Consider the following 18896-nt stretch of genomic DNA (forward strand, 5'->3'; position numbering starts at 1 on the left):
GGTGTCCTGCCCTCTGCCCCCATGTCTAAGGTCAGGAGGGTGGTCCCGGGCTGTGCAGGGCCGCGGTGTCCTTCCCTCTGCCCCATGTCTAAGTCCGGGAGGGTGGTCCCCGGGCTGTGCAGGGCCGCGGTGTCCTCCCCTCTGCCCCATGTCTAAGTCCGGGAGGGTGGTCCTAGGCTGTGCAGGGCCGCGGTGTCCTCCCCTCTGCCCCATGTCTAAGGCCGGGAAGGTGGTCCCGGGCTGTGTAGGTGGTACGTCCATGTGATGTCAGCCCCACAAACTCGTTGCACTCACACATGGAACTTTGGGGGGTGGGGCAGTTAGGAGCCCAGGTTTTGTTCTGACCTTCACTGGACTCCTCCTCCTCTTCCTCGTCATAGTCCTCCTCCTCTTCCTCTTCCTCCTCCTCCTCTTCCTCCTCCTCCTCTTCATTCCCAGGCCCAAAGCTCTTCAAGGCCTCTAGCTCCTCTTCACTCTTCCCTTTCAGAAGGGCGTGGATCCGCACAGCCTCCTTCCACGGAACGCCGCCCAGGTCAGAGGGGGGCAGGCGAGCCGCCTCCTCCTCCTCCTCCTCTTCCTCCTCCTCCATCTCAGACTCGGAACTGCTGTGAGGAAATAAACACACAGCCAGAGTGAGGGAATGAAGGAAAACTGAGAAGGGGAAGGGGAAGGGCCACCATCAGAAGCAATGCGTCCCAGGCAAAGCACCTGCTGAGCAGGTGGAGAGAGACAGCAGGGAGTGCCATAAGCAGGACAGGGCACCTGGGCACGAGGAGCCACCTACCCGAACCCACCTAAGGGGACAAAGGGAAGAATGCTCCTGCTCACTGACCTCGAGCCCTTCTCTGCAGGTGGATGGGGCAGGGAGGGGACCCCCGAGGGCTGCCTGTGGGTCTGCCCTAGCCTCTGCACTCGGAGGGGAGCATGCAGAACAGCTCCTTAGGGAGCCCATGGAAGTTCCTGACCATGACTGCCCTTCAAGGGGCAGCCCATCCCTCAGGGTGCTTCAACCCAGCAAACACTGAGATCACTGGTTTCGGTTTCACAGAGGCTGTGAGGGCACAAGCAGGGCAGTGGACTGGTTCTGATATAAACCCACGAGTCTGGGAATTGAGAATGGAAAGCCTTCTCTCGTGCTGACCTGCTGTCTGGTTACAGGAACTCAACTCTATGTGACAGCGGTAGGTCAGAAGGCTCTCAGCGCTGTGGGTGTCGTGGGGGGAGGGGGGCCCTGAAAGGCCTGGACTGAACTGGCTGGCGATCAAGGCCCGTGAGCCCATGTGCTGGGGTGGGGCGAGAGATTCCATTTCCTGGAGCTCCTCAGAATCCCACCAAGTGCCAACCCCTGAGGGGGGCACTGGGGAGGCACACCAGGAAATGATGGCAAGGGTACCGCTCACTGCAAAGCCACAGCACAGAGACAACGGGGAAAGGGGCGGAGGCAAACCTGCAACCCCAGGGCGGTCGCTTTTGCCGGCTGCTGCACTGCCAAGCCCTCCTGTCGAAGCTGCAGCTAAGTGCGGCCGATATGGGGGGCAGCACGTGTGCGAGAATGCACATGCCACCACGGACACTACCCGAACCGCGGCTCCCGGCTCCAGACACTCCCTGCAGCTGTGTACCTCACCCCTGCCCTGCAGAGGGAGGCAGGACAGGGACAAAACTGGGCCCCTGCAACCTGTACGGCTCCAATACAGGCAAAAACCCCAGCGTTGCTGCACAAATGGTGATGTGTCTGAGTGTTTCATGGTCTGTTAATTCCCAAAGCAGCTTTTTCAGAAGCGGCCTTGCCTGCAGTGACAGACCCGGGGAAATCCGGCTTTCACAGTCAAGCCAGGGCCCGACCTCTGGCCCAACAGAGCCCCAAATCCAAGAAGCATCAGGCACGGAGGGGGCATCTGCCCAACCTCTTGTGAGGGTGTGTCCTCTCTCGCCCAGGCAGGCTCGCCCACAGCCCACTTGTGTGTGAGAGGTTAGCCAGTGAATACACCACAATGGGCACTGAGGGCCCCTGCCAGGTGAAGAATCTCACCTTGCCAAAGAGAGGACCCCGGTCCTTGTCCTTGGCTTCAAGAAGGTAACCTAGACACGCCTGGGATGCCCTGCCTACAGGGCTGTGGCTGTCTGCCGGGGACCTCGGGTCATGTCACACAGCCTAGTTGATTAGGGTGAGGCTTCAGGTCGCACGGTATCCAGTAACCCGGAGACTGAGATCAAGCATGTGGACAATCAATCAATCAATCATTGCATGTGAAATAAAAACTCCCAACACGGAGTCTCAGGGGAGCAATACTCCTGGCATTTTGTCACACATGGGTAACAAGAGAGTACAGCCGTCCTGGCCCCACAGTGAGCACAGCGGAAGCTGAGTCTGGTTCTCTCCTGGACTCACCCCGTGTCCTTCCTCCCTTGGCTCACTGGCATCTGTGCCCTCTCCCTGTAATGAGCCACAACCATGAGTACAACAGCTTTCAGTGAGCTCTGTGAGTCCTAGCAAATGATCAAACCTGCAGGTGATTCTGGGAGACTCTGGAATTTGACACTGGGGTCAGAAATGGGGCAGTCTTGTGGGCTGTACCCCCTTTCAGTTGGCTAGCTCCCCACTCTGCCACACCAGCTCTGCTCCTGGCTGGCTGTGTGACTGTAGGTTGATTACTTGTGCTCTCTGAGTTTGCACGTTCATTCACTCACCCAGCGAACATTTCTGAGCACCTACGGCTCAGCCAGTGCACACAGGAATAAAAAGAGCTGGCTGCTTAGTGCAAGGAGCGCAGGGCAGTGAGCCCGGCCTTGTCCGTTCACTCATCTGAATACAACTTATTTGATTATCTTCTCCTTACAATGCACTTGCTAGACGTTGTACGGAACACAGAGGTGACACAGGAAAGACCCTATGCTCAGCTGGGCCCAGTGGCTCTGGCATCTGTGATCCCAGCACTGTGGGAGGTTGAGGCAGGTGGATCATTTGAGCCCAGGAGTTTGAGACCATCCTGGGCAACCACAAGGAGACCCTGTCTCTACCAAAAAAAAAAAAAAAAAAAGAGATAAAAATAAAATAACAAATGCCCCCTATTCTCAAGGGGAGAAAAGGTGCATGCATGCCATGCTAAAGCACAGAATACAGGCACGGTGGGCGGAGGGCAGGAGGAGGGCTAAGGCGGGCAAACCTAAGAATCTGGGCCACAGAAAGCTTGGCATCTGGATTTTGACTAGTTTTCAGCATTACCTTTACTGGTATTCCTTTTGCCTTACGTTTGTGTTTTCATTAACTTACTTTCTTCTTCTTTTTTTTTAGATGGAGTCTTACTCCGGTGGGCTGGAGTGCAGTGGTGCAATCTCTGCTCACTGCAACTTCTGCCTTCTGGATTCAAGTGATTCTCCTGCCTCAGCCTCCCGAGTAGCTGGGACTACAGGCGCGCCACCATGTCCAGCTAATTTTTTTGGTATTTTTAGCAGAGACGGGGTTTCACCGTGTTGGTCAGGCTGGTCTTGAACTCCTGACCTCGTGATCCACCCGCCTGGGCCTCCCAAAGTGCTGGGATTACAGGTGTGAGCCACTGTGCCCGGCCTAATTTACTTTCTTATTAATGAACAACGATACGTAACCTAGTGCATGCTATTTGATATTGTTTGGGCTGGGCGTAGTGGCTCACGCCTGTAATCCAAGCACTTTGGAGGCCAAGGCAGGCGGATCACCTGAGGTCAGGAGTTCAAGACCAGCCTGACCAACACAGTGAAACCCCGTCTTAAAAAAAAAAAAAAAAAAAAAATTAAAAAAAAGAAAAAAAAAAAAGACATTGAACATAAAATAAGGCTAAGGACGCATCTACACTCACCTTAAATCTTCGCTGGGCCAAGGGAAGGCCTCCTGGTTCCTCCTTCCCAGCTGAGCAGCTGGGGCCTGTGCAAGGCTGCCCAGCAGTTGGCAGCAGGGTGGGGCCACGCTGCCGCTCACTGGGAGGGGGCCTCAGTGCAGGCCTGTCCTCGCCCTGCGCCATGTTATCAGGATGGCTGCACAGGCACAATGTGGACACTGAATAAATGCCCCGAGATGAGGACAGCGAGGCCCGCTCACAGCTGTTAGTGTCACATCAGCTGGTTTCACAACAGCTGAAGGACCAGGGGAGCACAGAAAAGAGCAGAAAACAACCCTCACCTCTGTGCATCAGCTGCAAGCCCAGCCCACCTCCCAGAGACCTTGCCGCGTGCTGCTGTAGCTCCCAGACAGGCCACCCTCTCTTCGTGAGGGACACAGAGAAAGCCGGCAGGAGTTGCCAATGCCGTTCCAGCCCATCATTTTCACAGAACTGGGCAGTCTCTGGGTCTGCCTAGGTCCTGTGCACCACACCCAAGACTTGCAGTTGAATTTAGTGCCTTGAGGCTCCGAGCACCTGCATCTCTGGGGGAAGGGTACAGAGGAGGGAGAAACCTGCAGTGTGGCTGACCCTCTGGACTCTAGCCTGGAAACTTCTTAAGCACTGAGAATCACTATACCAGAAACAAATGCAACACAGACAGCCAACTTCTCCCTTCCTCTGGGGAGAGGGTGACTTTTCAGAAGACTGCCTCCCAGGAGAGATGGGGTCAGGAGATATAGTCATCAGGATCACCTTTCCCTCCTTACAGGACTGGTGCTGGTGAGAACTTATTGTCCTGAGAGGTTGTTTGATTTGGGTCTGCCTTCCCCGGGGCTGCACTCTCTCTCCACGGGCAGGTGCCGGGTCACCACCGTACTCCTCACAGGGCCAAGCATGGCCAAGACAGCAGGAATGTGCCAGGGGCCGCAGTGAAAGCCAGGGCAGGGTTATGCTACTTTCAGAGGTGTCAGAGGTTCACCCCAACTGCCCCCTGGTAAAGCCTCCATCAGAAGGTGCTGGCCCTTCCAGTTAGAAGAGTGTCCAGCAAAAACCCTCCCTGCTTCAGTTTACACCCAGCTACTCAACTGAAAGCACCTGCCCTGAATCTGCCCCCCAGCTGTCTTCCCACTAAGGCACTGACGGGTCTAGCATGGGAAAGAAAACCAATGGGGATGTGCACGTGATTTTTGCTCCACTTTATGTGCTCTGCAGCCCTCTGCTGTGTCAAGACGGGCAGATCCAAGGGTGACAGTGATGGATGGAGGGAGCCCTGACCGCGTGCCCGTAGCACAAGGTGGTTCTCGTGGGTAGCTCATTGAATCGCACAACTGCTCTAGGACTTTGCTGTCCTGCTTTTGTAAATGATGAGACTGAAGCCTAAGGAAGTTGGATTATTTGCCTAAGGTGATGTTGGGATTTCCACCAGGGTCCATGGATTATGAGACTCACCATGTGTCATGCTGTGCCCTTCTGGGTGGTTCTACCAGAACCACCTGCCAGGGTGACAAGACTAGGAAGAAGGTCTTGATCAAGCTCCCGGCTGCCCGGACGCAGCCTGACAAGAGCAGACCAGGAATTCAAGCAGACCCTACCACGAATGAGGCAGGCTGCTGCCAGGAACCACTGGAAGTTCCTGGGTGGTTTTCAAAGGGCAGTGGCAAACCATGGTCTTCACTTTTAAACTAACCCACTCATAATCAGAAGGACTCTGACATCCTCTGTCCTGCTGGGCTGCACCCCTAGGTACCCTTCCCTGACAACCATGCGAACACTCTCCTGCTGAGCAGGCAGCTGGAGAACATGCACATCATGCGGCACGTTTTACGCAGTGGAAACTTAATCCATGTTAAAACTAGCATCCTGCTCGGCAATGGCTCAGGAGCTGCCTCTGTGGGGAAAAGGGGGTGATGCGGGAGGGAGAGGAACAGGCAGAAATTCCCATGTATTCACGGCCAGCCTTGAAGGAGCTGCCCTCTCTCACTTGAAGTGTTATTCTGACAGAGAGCAACGCCTGCCATCCACTTTTCTGTGACCTCACCTGTCCCATCAGAAGAGGCACCTGTGCGTGCTAACCCTCCTGACTACTCTCTAGAGCCGTGAATGTGTAAACACTAAAGAACGTCTGCCATGAGCACTGCACCAGCCGCCTTGGGCGCCTTCTTCCAGAAAGGAAGGCAATCGTGGAAAACAACACTAACATCACAAACCAGCTCTCCCTTGGCTTTGACCACCTGGCCTTTCCATCGAAAGCAAAGGTGCTATTTCCAGGGTCCCCCAGGAGACAGGCCCCCCTTGCCTGCAAGGTAGAGGTATGAAGCTGATTAGGCCTGGCCAGGGGTCTGTGGCAAGGTTTAGGCTTTACAGGCGCTTGTGACTAAAACATGAATCGATTATGAGACTCATCTGGGGTATCTGTTAGAAACTGACGTTCCTGGCCTTCACCCCAAACCTACTGAATTAAGATACTCCAGGAGGGCCTACAAATTACATTTATTTTTGTTTTTGAGCCGAGGTCTCTGTCGCCCAGGCAGTGAACTCCTGGGCTCAAGCAATCCTCTCACCTTAGCCTCCCGAGGAGCTGGGACCACAGGAGTGCACCACCATGCCTAATTTTTGAGTCATCCTCCTGCCTTGGCCTCCCAAAGTGCTGGGATTACAGGTGTGAGCCACCATGCCTGGCTGGAACTGTGTTTTTAACCAAGCATCCCAGGTGATGTTTATCATCAGGGAAATTTAGAAAAATTAAACTGGTGTTTCTCAAATTGTCGTCTTCGGACCACATCATCGCCTGGGAACTTTTCAGAACTGAAAATTCTGGGTCTTTACCTCAGACACGCTGAATCAGAAACCCAGCCCAACACGTTGTGCTTTTATCACAAGCCCTGTGTGACTCTGGCATGGGGAAAACTTGGTCACCAACATTCTCAGACAGGGTTTGAGCCCAACTCAAGTCCGGGCATCAAGCCCCTGTTTAGGGAAACCAATACAAGACTTCCTTGCCCTGCCCTCCCAGTGAGGGTGACCCACGCTGCACCAAGAGAGGAAAAGCAGCGGTGACTCCGGGCGTCGGGCTTTGTCCGTGCTTTATGGCTGAATCCTCACAGCACACCTATGAAGTGCGGAACCTCTGCAGATGGGAAACTGAGGCAGGGAGAAGCTAAGTAAATTACCAACAGCTAGCAGCTGGCAGAGCTGCGCTTAAAATCCACGCCTTGCTTGACTCCAAAGTCAGGTTCTGAAACATCATGCTGCTGTCCCCTGCAGCAGAGGCCAAAGTAACGAGTTCACTGAACTTGTGACATGAGAGTTCCTGGGCTAGACTGATTGATGCCTTAAAACTATGCCATTTCTCATCTTCCAGTCTAACATCTCAGCAAGGAAGGACTGAGGGCTGGAAATGCACCCAACTCTGTGCTTGGTGCTCAGGGAAGAGAGAAGAAGACACCACACGCTTCCTGTGTCTTACCGCCATCCAGGGAGTAAGACATTTACAGCTCCTTCCCCTGGACGCTTTTGTTGTTGTTGAGACAGGGTCTTGCTCTGTCTCACAGGCTGGAGAGCAATGGCATGGTCTTGGCTCGATGTAACCTCTGCTTCCCAGGTTCAAGTAATTCTCCTGTCTCAGCCTCCTGAGCAGCTGGGACTATAGCCAGGCCTGGATAATTTTTGTATTTTTTTGTAGAGATGGGGTTTCATCATGTCATCCAGGCTGGTCTAGAACTCCTAGGCTCAGGTGATCCGCCTGCCTCGGACTCCCAAAGTACTGGGATTACAGGCATGAACTACCCCATCAGGCTGGGCTCTTCACCTTTTTTTTTTTTTTTGAGATGGAGTCTCCCTCTGTTGCCCAGGCTGGAGTGTAATGGCACAATCTTGGCTCACTGCAACCTCCGCCTCCCGTGTTCAAGCGATTCTCTTGGCTTAGACTCCCAAGTAGCTGGGATTACAGGTGTGTACCACCATGCCCAGCTACTTTTTGTACTTTTAGTAGAGACAGGGTTTCACCATGTTGGCCACGCTGGTCTTGAACTTCTGACCTCAAATGATCCGCCCACCTTGGCCTCCCAGAGTGCTGGGCTTACAAGCGTGAGCCACTGTGCTCGGCTAGCTCTTCACTTTTAAGAGACTATTTTTCATTCTCTATAGCACTGAATGCTAATTTTTTTTTTTTTTTTGAGATGGAGTCTCACCCTGTCTCCCAGGCTGGAGTGCAATGGCGTGACCTTGGCTCGCTGCAACAACCCCTTTCCAGGATCTAGCAATTCTCCTGTCTCAGCCTCCCGAGCAGCTGGGATTACAGGTTCGTGCCACGACACCTGGCAAGTATTTGTATTTTTAGTAGAGACAGGTTTTACCACGTTGGCCAGGCTGGTCTCAAACTCCTGACTTCAAGTGATCTGACCGCCTCAGCCTCCCAAAGTGCTGGGATTATAGGCATGAGCCACTGCACCTGGCTGGAGTTTTGCTCTTGCTGGGTAGGCTGGAGTTCAATGGTATGATCTCGGCTCACTGCAACCTCCACGTTCCGGGTTCCAGTGATTCTCCTGCCTCAGCCTCCCCAGTAGCTGGGATTACAGGCGCCTGCCAACATGCTCGGCTAATTTTTATATTTTTAGTAAAGATGGGGTTTCATCATGTTGGCCAGGCTGGTCTCAAACTCCTGGCCTCAAGTGATCTGCCCACCTCAGCCACCCAAACTGGCGTGAGCCACCAAGCCGGCTCTTCACTTTTAAGAGGCTATTATTTATTGTGTATAGCACTGAATACTAATAGTAATTTTTTTTTTTTCTTTTTAAGATGGAGTCTCACCCTGTCCCCCAGGCTGGAGTGCAATGGCATGACCTTGGCTCACTACAACCTCTGCCTCCTGGGTTTAAGCAATTCTCTTGCATGAGCCACTGCGCCTGGCCTTTAATTAATTAATTAATTAATTTTTAAAAGACGGAGTCTGCCTCCTAAGTAGCTGGCATTACAGGTGCCTGCCAACATGCCCAGCTAATTTTTGTATTTTTAGAAGAGGTGGGGTTTCACCATGTTGGCCAGGTTGGTCTTAAACTTCTGGCCTCAAGTGATCTACTTGCCTCAGCCTCCCAAAGTGCAGATATTACTGGCATGAGCTACCGTGCCAGCCAGCTCTTCAATTTTAAGAGACTATTTTTCATTCTGTATAGCACTGAATGCTAATTTTAATTTTAATGAAAAAACAATTTTTTTTTGAGACGGAGTCTTGCACTGTCGCCCAGGCTGGAGTATAGCGGCACGATTTCGGCTCACTGCAACCGTCGCCTCCCGAGTTCAAGCAATTCTCCTTGCTTCAGCCTCCCCAAGTAGCTGGATTATAGACGAGCACCATCATGCCCAGCTAATTTTTGTATTTTTAGTAGAAACAGGGTTTCACTATGTTGGCCAGGCTGGTCTCGAATTTCTGACCTCATAATCTGCGTGCCTTGGCCTCCGAAAGTGCTGGGATTACAGGTGTGAGCCACTGTGCCTGGCCTTTTTCTTTTCTTTTTTTTTTTTTTTTTTGAGGTAGAGTTTCACCCTGTCCCCCAGGCAGGAATGCAATGGCACGATCTTGGCTCACTGCAACCTCTGCCTTCTGGGTTCCAGCGATTCTCTTGCATGAGCCACTACGACCTGCCTTTATTTTAATTTTTAACTTTTTCTTTTTGAGGTGGAGTCTTGCTCTGTTGGGCAGGACGGAGTGCAGTGGTGTGGTGGCACACTATCTCGGCTCACTGAAACCTCTGCCTCCCAGGTTCAAGCAATTCTCTTGCCTTAGCTTCCCAATTAGCTGGGATTACAGGCGTGCACCACCAAGCCCAGCTAATTTTTGTATTTTTAGTAGAGACGAGGTTTCACCATGGTGGCCGGGCTGGTCTTGAACTTCTGGCCTCAAATGATCCACCCGCCTCAGCCTCCCAAAGTGCTGGGATTATAAGCGTAAGCCACTGTGCCTGGCCAGCTCTTCGCTTTTAAGAGACTGTTCTTCAATCTGTATAGCACTGAATGCTAATTTTTATTTTTAATTATGTTTTTTGAGATGGAGTCTTGCTCTGTCACGGAGGCTGGAGTGCAGTGGTACCATCTTGGCTCACTGCAACTTCCGCCTTCCAGGTTCAAGCAATTCTCCTGCCTTAGCCTCCCAAGTAGCTCAGACTGCAGGCATGTACCACCAAGCCCAACTAATTTTTATATTTTCAGTAGAGACGGGGTTTCAGCATGTTGACCAGGCTGGTCTTGAACTCCTGACCCCAAGTGGTCTGCCCACCTTGACCTCCCAAAGTGTTGGGATTACAGGTGTGGGCCAGTGCGCCCAGCCTGAATGCTAGTTTTAAAATCTTTTCTTTAAACTTGAATTTGAGTAAGATGGTGCATGTATTGCATTGTGTAGATGCAATGGTTTCACGTTTTCTGTGCTGCCCTTCTGTGACACCTGCTGTTAACGCCAGGGTTTAGCCGTTCTTCGATGTCCTTGGTACATTACATGAACTTACTGCCCCACTGCCTCTCCCAGTTGATGAATTACAGTGGAGAAAATGGTGTTGACCAACACTCAGCCCAAGGTCAAGCCAGTAGCTCAAGGGTTTATACATGTGTTTCGTTTCGACACACGGCACCTCTCACCCTCACTGCAGGGTCAGTAGAGAGAGTGTGGGCTCCCCCTCATCTGGGCACAGCCGGGAGGGTGGGACCTCCCTGGGTGGTCTGGATAGGGAAGCAGAGGTCTGGATGAGGATGCACCATCAGTGACAGCTTTGGAACTGCAGACGCCAAGGCTGAGGCTGTCCCCGGCATGCATGGAGGTGCAATCTGTGAGGCTGCCCAAGACCGGGTCCAGTCAGAGGGTCTCTGACATGAGGGCTGAGGTGGCGGGTGCAGCTGAAAGCAGCTCGGCCCAGCAAACACCCTCTGGAAAGCGTTCTTGGACCTTCTGTTCTCTTTATCCCCACATGTTCCCTTCATCATGGCTAAATCAAGGTGACTGGTGTGTGGCTCAAATGCTCTTCCAGGCCACTGAAGCCTACGCCCCTCGGGGTTGCAGCCTGTGTCCCTGTCCTGAAGCCCTGCAAGACACGGGCCACTCATTTTATTCTTGGCTCTCTTGGTCATCTGTAATTGGCTGAGCACTTTGAACCTGTCTCTGCTGACACTGGAAGCCCTGGGGTGCAGGACAGCAGATACAGGGGGTCCTGGGGTCAGAGCATGTACACCCCACAGGCGTCACCCGGTTGGACATGATTACAGCTCCGGGACTGGCTAAGCATGCATCCACTGGTACTGCATGTGGCCCTGGGGCACAAGTTTTCAGCCCCTTTCCTTACCCACTGGAGAGATGAGCTGGCCTCCTCAAGATAGCCTGGTGTGCTGGCGGCTGAGTCACCCAAAGTCCTTCCCCTGTGCCTGTCCTTCCCTCTGCTGATTCTGTGAACCACCTGGGGGCAGAGCCTGCCACTTTCCTTCCCAATGACGAACTCGGAGCTGGGGACATGTCAGGAAGGAATAAGTATCTCCTGAATCTCTGAACTGAGTCTGATGGAGGATGGGGCTGAGAACCTAAAAGGGACTGGGAGAACAGACTGCAGGCAGCAGAGAAGACAGCAGATCTCCTGGGCTGGCCCCGGGGAAGCCTGAGTTGGAATCTCAGCTCCAGCCTCGGTGACCCCAGCTGTGGTCACTAACAGCTTCCTGGTTACTTTATGGGGCTCCTGTGAGGAAGACCCAGTGAGGCCACTGGCATGGATGCTGTGCCGTGTAACCTGCAGGGCCTCCTTGAGCCAAGTGCTGCTCTCAACAGTCAGCGCGTAGGCTCACTCCCCTCGCATGCCAGTTCTGTGAGGAAGCAACTAGCATTACGTCCTTTCACGGAGGGGAAACAGAGGCACACAGTGGTGAGGAGGCTCTTAGGGCCGCGTGGTGGGTGGGCACCCTGCAGCCCTGTGTGCTGACCTGCTGGCGACGTCCTCCTCGGCGCCCGTGTCCAGCACACTGCTCAGGTTGTGCTCAGCCTGTGTCTCTTCGGGCACCTCCTGCAGCGCCTCCGCCTGCTTCAGGGATAGGCGGTAGTTCTCCAGCTCAATCCGCTCCGGGGTGCCCCTCAGCCGCTTGGCGATGCTGGGCTCCTCCAGGCCGTTCACGCCCGAACCTGCGGGACAAGCACAGAAGCACCGTGCTGAGCCCCGACCACAGATGGGGCGTGGGGGTGGGGGCTGACACCCAGGCTGCGGGCCCTGCGCCAGAGCATGGGGCACGTCGAAGGTCAGGGCATTCGCCAAGTTGCCCGAGGCCAGGAAAGGCCCCTGGCCTCAGAGTGGGAACTTCACTACGCAGGAGAAAGGAGTGCGGCCCAGTCTGCCCTCCAGGTAAGTGCGTTCTCGCTCCTTCATCCCCCTGAACCCCAGCCCTTAGAGGGGAGATGCAGCCTTCTCACAGGGTGACTGGTGGTGAGGGGCGCATCAGGCTGCAGGCAGCCAGGAGTCCCTGAAGCAGCCTTGCCTGAGAAGGGCATCCCCACTGCAGCCTGCCCCAGGATCCAAGACCCCACCAGGCTCACGCCCCACTGTGGGCTGCCCCAGGTGTGTCCCCTGCTGTGGGTCACCACAGAATCCCAGGATCTGCCCCCATCAGGCTTGTGTGCCCTGCCACTGAAGGGGCCTGCCAGCTGCCTGCAGAACATCCCATGCTATGGACCTGTCTCCTGACGGGTTAGGTAAGGAACTTCCTGTTTAATAAGGCCACGTGGGTGATGCCACCCCTATGGCAGCACTGCTGCTCAGAGGAAGGACACCAGGCCCGGCCGCTCATGCAAGTGGCACCCAGGCCTCTTTTCAATGTGCAGGCACACTTCCCCAGCAGCCCTCTGTGGGTCTTTTCACCCTGCGGTTTCAGCATCACTGGCGACCTTGGCCGGAGTCCTGCGTGTGCAGAGGGGGTCACAACACGGTGATTTTAAAACCTCATCACTCCTCCTCCACTACCATTCTTTGGTAAAGAAGCACTTTTCCCATTTTTTTCTTTATACTTTCAGGTACTGCTATGGACTTGGACTTTTTAAAAAGTAAATTTTATGACTGTGCTTTGGTCTCCTTTAATGTGGAGGAGTTCTGCTGCCTCCCTTATCACCACCATTATTCTCTGTTGATGTCCCTTGTCCTCTGATTCTGGTCAGAGGAGGCCCATCATGTGTCCTCGGGTGTGTCCTCTGTAATACAAGTAGCACCAGGACCAGGTGGAGGCAGGCAACCCCAGGTCACACGCCTGGCTCCAAAGTTGAAGGGTCTTAGAAAAATCACAGAACTCCTTGGGGCACATTTCACATCCATAGATGATGGCAACACCGACCTCCCAGGGCCGCCACGAACACCGAGTGAAACACACACACACACACACACACACACACACACACACACACACACACACACACGTGGGGGTGCGTGCTGACCCTGCACCCCCCACACATGGTGACCCTCCTGGGAATGCCCAGGAAACACGAGTGAAGTGGCAAGTCTGGTGTCCGGTCATGTTTCCACCACCACGTGTGTCCTCCTACACAGGTATGCCACGTGCACTGGCTCCGGTTACTGAGAAACAGGGCGGAGGTGCAGTGCCATGTGGCAGCAGCCTGGTGTTACCAGACCTTTAAGGAGGCGGGGAAGGGGCAGAGATGCCGGAGGGAGCAGGCCAGTAATTCCTGCAACATTCCAAGCTCTAGGAGACCACACTGGGTTTTGGGATGCCGCGTCATACAAGCCTGTGTTGAGAGGCAGGTGTTCCATCAGGCAAAACCCGGCTAAAGGAAAGCGGCGGGTGACTCAGCAACTTTTGTGGCATGTCAGGTTGTGCACAAGTGTTTTTTGAAAGCCTGCACTTCTGTTGTGGGCAGTGTTTGAACATCTTTGCGACAGCCTCAGAAAGAGCTTTCCATGAACACTGGCAGTCACAGGATAAAGTCTCGGCACAACTGTTGGAATTACTGGCATCCTTCACATTTATTTACTAGAGCATCTTTACTGAAAAACAAGATCCAGTGGGGTATTCATGTCCAAATTCAGGTCATTGTCTGACGAAGGTTACCTGGGATCACTTGTGCCCTGGGAGAGCAAAGGCCCTAACTGTACCAGCTCACCATTCCCAAATCCCAGTCTGCTCATCCCGTTTCTCATCAAATCCCACGGCCTCCCCATAACGAAGGGGAGAGGGCTGAGAATACCCTGACTGCAGCGCCATTTGATTCTTTCCATCATTTATTTTTGACACCTGCCATGAAATGGAAACACGAGAAAGGGAGGTAAAGTCAATCAACTACCCAAGAAGCAGCTTTCTGGGAATTCCATAAACATGGAATAAAAACAGGCATTTCTTTTAGAAGGGAGAAGAAAAACGGAATAACTACCCCTTCAGAGAAGCAAACAACGAACACTCACCAATTCCGATCCAAGCATTTTCAGGTAGAGTGAACAAACACGCAGGAAAACATGTGGCGTCTGTTTGACGTGGGTAACGTGGATTGTCCCACAAGAACTCTACTAGGACCATGGAAAACAACGCAGATTAAGACTCTCCACTCTAAAAGAGCTGCAGGCTAGCGCCTGGGAGACAGTCCTGCAGGAACAATTTCAGCGCAACGTGTCAACTACCACGACTGAAGTACGCACGCCGTCATGGGACCACGTAAAGATGGCGAGTTAGGACATCGATAGAGTCAAGAAAGGTGTTCTGGAGGCATATGGACTTAGCCAGCTGGAAAAAATACATTCTGTGGGGGAGGCACTATGATTTTGCAAAGGAAGTAACTCAAGTTCAGGTCACAGCTAGTGAGCAGTGGGACCAAGAATCATTCAGGGGATTACCATGCTGTCGCTAGACTTACGACATGGAGAAGAAAAACCAGGCACAGTCCTATCTGCCTTCCCGTTTGGGCATCTTCACCATAATCTCCTCCTCACTGTAATTTGCTAGCTGAGGGACACAGCACTTCACAAAAGCTTCTTGGAGCAGAGAACCTGGCACTGGACGATGGACACTCAGTCCTCCCCCTGTCACTGCCCTGGAAATGCTGCAAACCCTGCAGACTAACGGGTCATCAGGCAGCAGAACTTGGCAGTCCAGGCCCAGGGCTGGAGCTCTGGGAGTGGAAATGCTGATTTAATTTTGGGCTTGGCTACAACCAACAAAAAAGAAACCAGAAGCACTCAGAATTGTTCAGATCCTTCACACGCCAGTCCCTAGAGAAAGTGTGTTTTGGGCTGTGAAACCTGCAGAAATGTTGTGCTGGAGATGGTGCAACAGGGATGGTGGGAAGCAGCAGCTGCCGCTCCTGTGGAGACCCACCAGGTCCACACGAGCCCCAACACACCCTGTGGTGAGACAAGGACACGGAAGCACACTGGCAGGCCGTTCCCAGGGGCGAGGTCTTCACGGGGGTTCAGTGTTTCGAAAGGGAAGGTGGCACCCAGAGGACACTGGGCAAGAACCCCAAACTCACCAACTGCCAACATAAGCTCCACATTCCCAGCCCTTCACCTCAAAGTACCATGGGAAATTAAACACACATACATACCCCAAACAATCAGCATACACACTCCCCCCCCAAACAATAAGCATAAACACCCCCCTCCCCAAACCAATCAGCATCCTTGATTCTCCGTCCTGAGCAAGGGGCTGTCTGTCAGATGAATCAGATGGTAATGAGAAAGCAAGATAGCGAAAGCAGTAACAGCGGGGGCCTGGCCAGGGACGACAGCCCTGTGACCTCCTCCCTCATCAACTAATGGCAGGGCCCCGGAGACAGCAGGAGTGCAGATGTGGACAAGCACTTCGCAAAGTGCTGGATGGCAAAGCCGGAAGTGCACCCTGCCTGTGAGGCTGGCTGGCCCCACGCCGGCCCCCTACTTCACATGCCTTAGTGTACCAACAACCCCACAGGGACTTTCCAGCTCAAAGCGGGATGAAAGATATGCAATCATTTCCAAGGCCAAGTCTTCACTAAGTCAGGGCAGGCAGCTCTCAGGTCACTGGGAGGCCAGTTACAGCCCCACACATACCACAAGGAAACAGCTCCCAGGATCTGGGCCATATCCTAAATAGGAAAAGGCTGTGGGCCTCACCTCAGGTTCTGTTTTTGAATAGTCGCTGCTTGCACGAGCTCTGTACATCACTCTGGAAGAAATGCTTCTAACAGAACCACCTGCTCTCGGCTGATGGACAAGAGCTGCCGGGGGCTTTACTTGCATCTGCCTGACTCCCGGAGAGGCATGGGCGCAGAGGCTACGAAGAGGCCAGGTCTTCTCAGGGTCTCAGCAGGCAGCTCCTCTTCCTCCTCCCTGCAGTGGTAGCAACCCCCCCACCGCCCCGCTACTCAGCAGCGCAGCTGCTGTGGACACTTCAGGGCTCTGGGCCACCGGGAAGGATGTCGCACAGGAAATCAGGATGTCGAGGGCCTTTTCTGCCTCTTTCTGGCCTGTCTTCCTATTCCTTTTTCCTTTCCTTCTTTATAAGCTTGGGAGAGTTTGAATGGAATCTGAGTCTGACGAGGACTGAGGGAAAGGTGCTGTGCAGAAACTGATCCCGTCCTGTTTCCTGTATCTGTAAGTAGGATGGCAGCCGGGCTTTATTCATCCAATCACTGATTCCACAAATGTTTCTTGACTACTGGCTTCTAGCCAGACACCTTGTGGGTGCTCAGGCACACCAGTGACACAGCAGGCAAGTTCCGTGCCCTGGGGCAGCCCACATCCTGAAAGAGTCTGGGTGTCACCCACCTGCTGAGAGAGGCTGATGACCCCAGGGAGATAAAAGGGGCTGCAGACTGTGGTCACCCGCAGTAGGAATGGCGCTGTGATTTGAAATGACTGGTCCATTTGAGAAGTATGCTCCGGCCATTAGGGAATTCAGAGATTCTCCCTAAGCCAGTCCCTCTCACTCCTGATGCTCTTCCCAGGCCATGCTGCGCATTTTTGCTGTGACCTTCAAGGTCATCTAACATCATTTCAGCTTGGTGATTTCTCTCATTTGTTTTTGTAGGAACAAGGTCTCACTATGTTGCCCAGACTGGCCGTGGACTCCTGGGCCCAAACGATCCTCCCAATGAGCTGAGAATATAGGTGTGAGTCACAGCGCCCGGCCCAGCTCATGTCATGTCAGCTGCCTTCCCCACATGTCCACTCAAAGCCTTACCTGTCCTGATCTTCTTGAACTAAGGGAGGGACCAAGCCATGAATCCACTCTGAACCGCAAAGTCTCAGGGGAGATATAAGGAAGAGAAACCTCCTGAAGAAATGACCAGGCTGGCAGCATGAGCCTAAGTTTCCAGATCTGCAGCAAAACTGGTCACAGTGCCCTCGTGCTGCTTGATCCACTGCTGTCAGAAACTCACAAAATCACCCAGGAAAACTGGGGTGCCCTGCTCACAAGGGGGACCACACCTCCATCTGTTTGAGCCCATTCAAGTTGGAAAAGTGCAGTCTCTGCATTCTCCCGCACGTCCTCACACACCGGGAACCAGGGATGTAACCACGGGAAATGCAGCTGTTCTAAGACGTCTGGAACCGCTGTCTGGCCCAGACGTTTTCCTCTGCAGGGCCAGGCCTGTGGAATGTATGAAGCTGCAGAGGGAACCCACTGCCTCAATCTGGGCTGGTCAAAATACAGTGAATAATCAGCTTGGATATTCGTTCACTCCTATCTTGCTTTGAGCTACGTTCCCACAGGAGATCCTACTGGCAACAGGGCTGCCATCTTGACTTAGAAAACTAACGTAGTGGGAGGGGTCGCTATCTGCCTTGGGGACTCCATTGCTCCTCTCGTCAGGCTGCACCTCACCTGCTATCTGCACGAGAAGGGCTCTAGCCTATTCTCAGGAGGAAGTCACCCCTGGGGAGGAAAGATTCAGAGGGCTTTAAAGAGCCCTGCAGTGTACAAAAGGTCTTCCTGCGCTTATCCTCAGACACCTGGCACCACCAACCTGGGCTTTCCTCCTCTGCTGCCCTATTCACTTGACTTAGCAGACTCTGCTCAATGGGACTCACGTTTTTATACCGCTGACAGCTACATTCTCATTCCGGAGGGCAAGCAAGCCCCAGAGCCGTGTGTGGAAAGGAAGTTTCTAAGCCACTACTATGACAGAGTGGTTTCTGTCTCCACACGCTACTCCAACAAACTTCTTCTGTGGCTTCCCACTGACAGGGGTGTGTGTTCATAAGAGTTTTCCAGGATCACACAACATGAGGTGTTTCTCTGCTGGCGAAGCTGGTGATGAGGATTAAACAGCAGTGTCAGTTGAGTGACTACTTGTGCTGGGCACTATGACAGGCAGGCTACACACAACGGCCCTGGACGTCATGACATCCCGCAGGACGCTGTGATTATGCTGAAGGCTCTGTCTCAGTGGTGCTGAGTAACAAGTCCAAAGGCTCACGTGAGCCAGAACCAAGGCTAACCCTAGTCTCTAACAGTCCTGCCACTTACTCATGCAGGAAAGAATTTGTTTTTGACATAGGATCTCACTCGATTGTCCCAGCTGGAGTGGAATGGTGCAATCAAGGCTCACTGCAGCCTCGAAATCTTGGGCTCAAGTGGTCCTCCCGTTTCAGCCTCCTGAGTAGCTAGGACTACAGGCACGTACCACCACACCGGGCGACTGATTTTTGAATTTTTTTTTTTTTTTTAGAAACAGCGTCTTGCTATGTTGCCCAGGTTGGCCTCAAACTCCTGGCCTCAAGTGATCCTCCTGCCCTGACTTACCAAAGTGCTGGGATTACAGCTATCAGCCACTGTTCTCACCCTGTCATCCAGGCTGGAGTGCAGTGGTGCAATCTCGGCTTACCGCAAGCTGCTTCCCAGGTTCAAGCGACTGTCCTGCTTCAGCCCCCGAGTAGCTGGGATTACAGGCATGTGCTACCACGCCCAGCTAATTTTTTGTATTTTTAGTAGAGATGGGGTTTCACCACGTTGGCCAAGCTGATCTCAAACTTCTGATCTCCTGATCTGCCCACCTTGGGCTCCCAAAGTGCTGGGATTACAGGTGCCCAGCCCCAGGAT

The 18896-nt window shown here is 53.3% G+C and overlaps 1 protein-coding gene across 14 annotated transcripts in view; it reads right to left on the bottom strand.

The window, feature by feature from the left end:
- The window catches only part of MICAL3 (microtubule associated monooxygenase, calponin and LIM domain containing 3), a 112349-nt gene that overhangs the window by 41535 nt on the left and 51918 nt on the right, over positions 1–18896 (bottom strand). For 13 of the 14 annotated variants that reach the window (XM_032269603.1, XM_032269595.1, XM_032269602.1 and 10 more), the window contains 2 exons: positions 11808–12003; positions 346–605 (listed from right to left, as the gene is read on the bottom strand). In XM_032269603.1, the coding sequence (XP_032125494.1) occupies positions 346–605; positions 11808–12003 (456 nt within the window). The remainder of the gene's footprint in view (positions 1–345; positions 606–11807; positions 12004–18896) is intronic. The other variant, XM_032269590.1, reaches the window with a different exon arrangement.

Source organism: Sapajus apella, unplaced genomic scaffold (genome assembly GCF_009761245.1).
Source record: "Sapajus apella isolate SASKATOON/1434 unplaced genomic scaffold, GSC_monkey_1.0 scaffold195, whole genome shotgun sequence".
NCBI classification, from domain to species: Eukaryota; Metazoa; Chordata; class Mammalia; order Primates; family Cebidae; genus Sapajus; species Sapajus apella.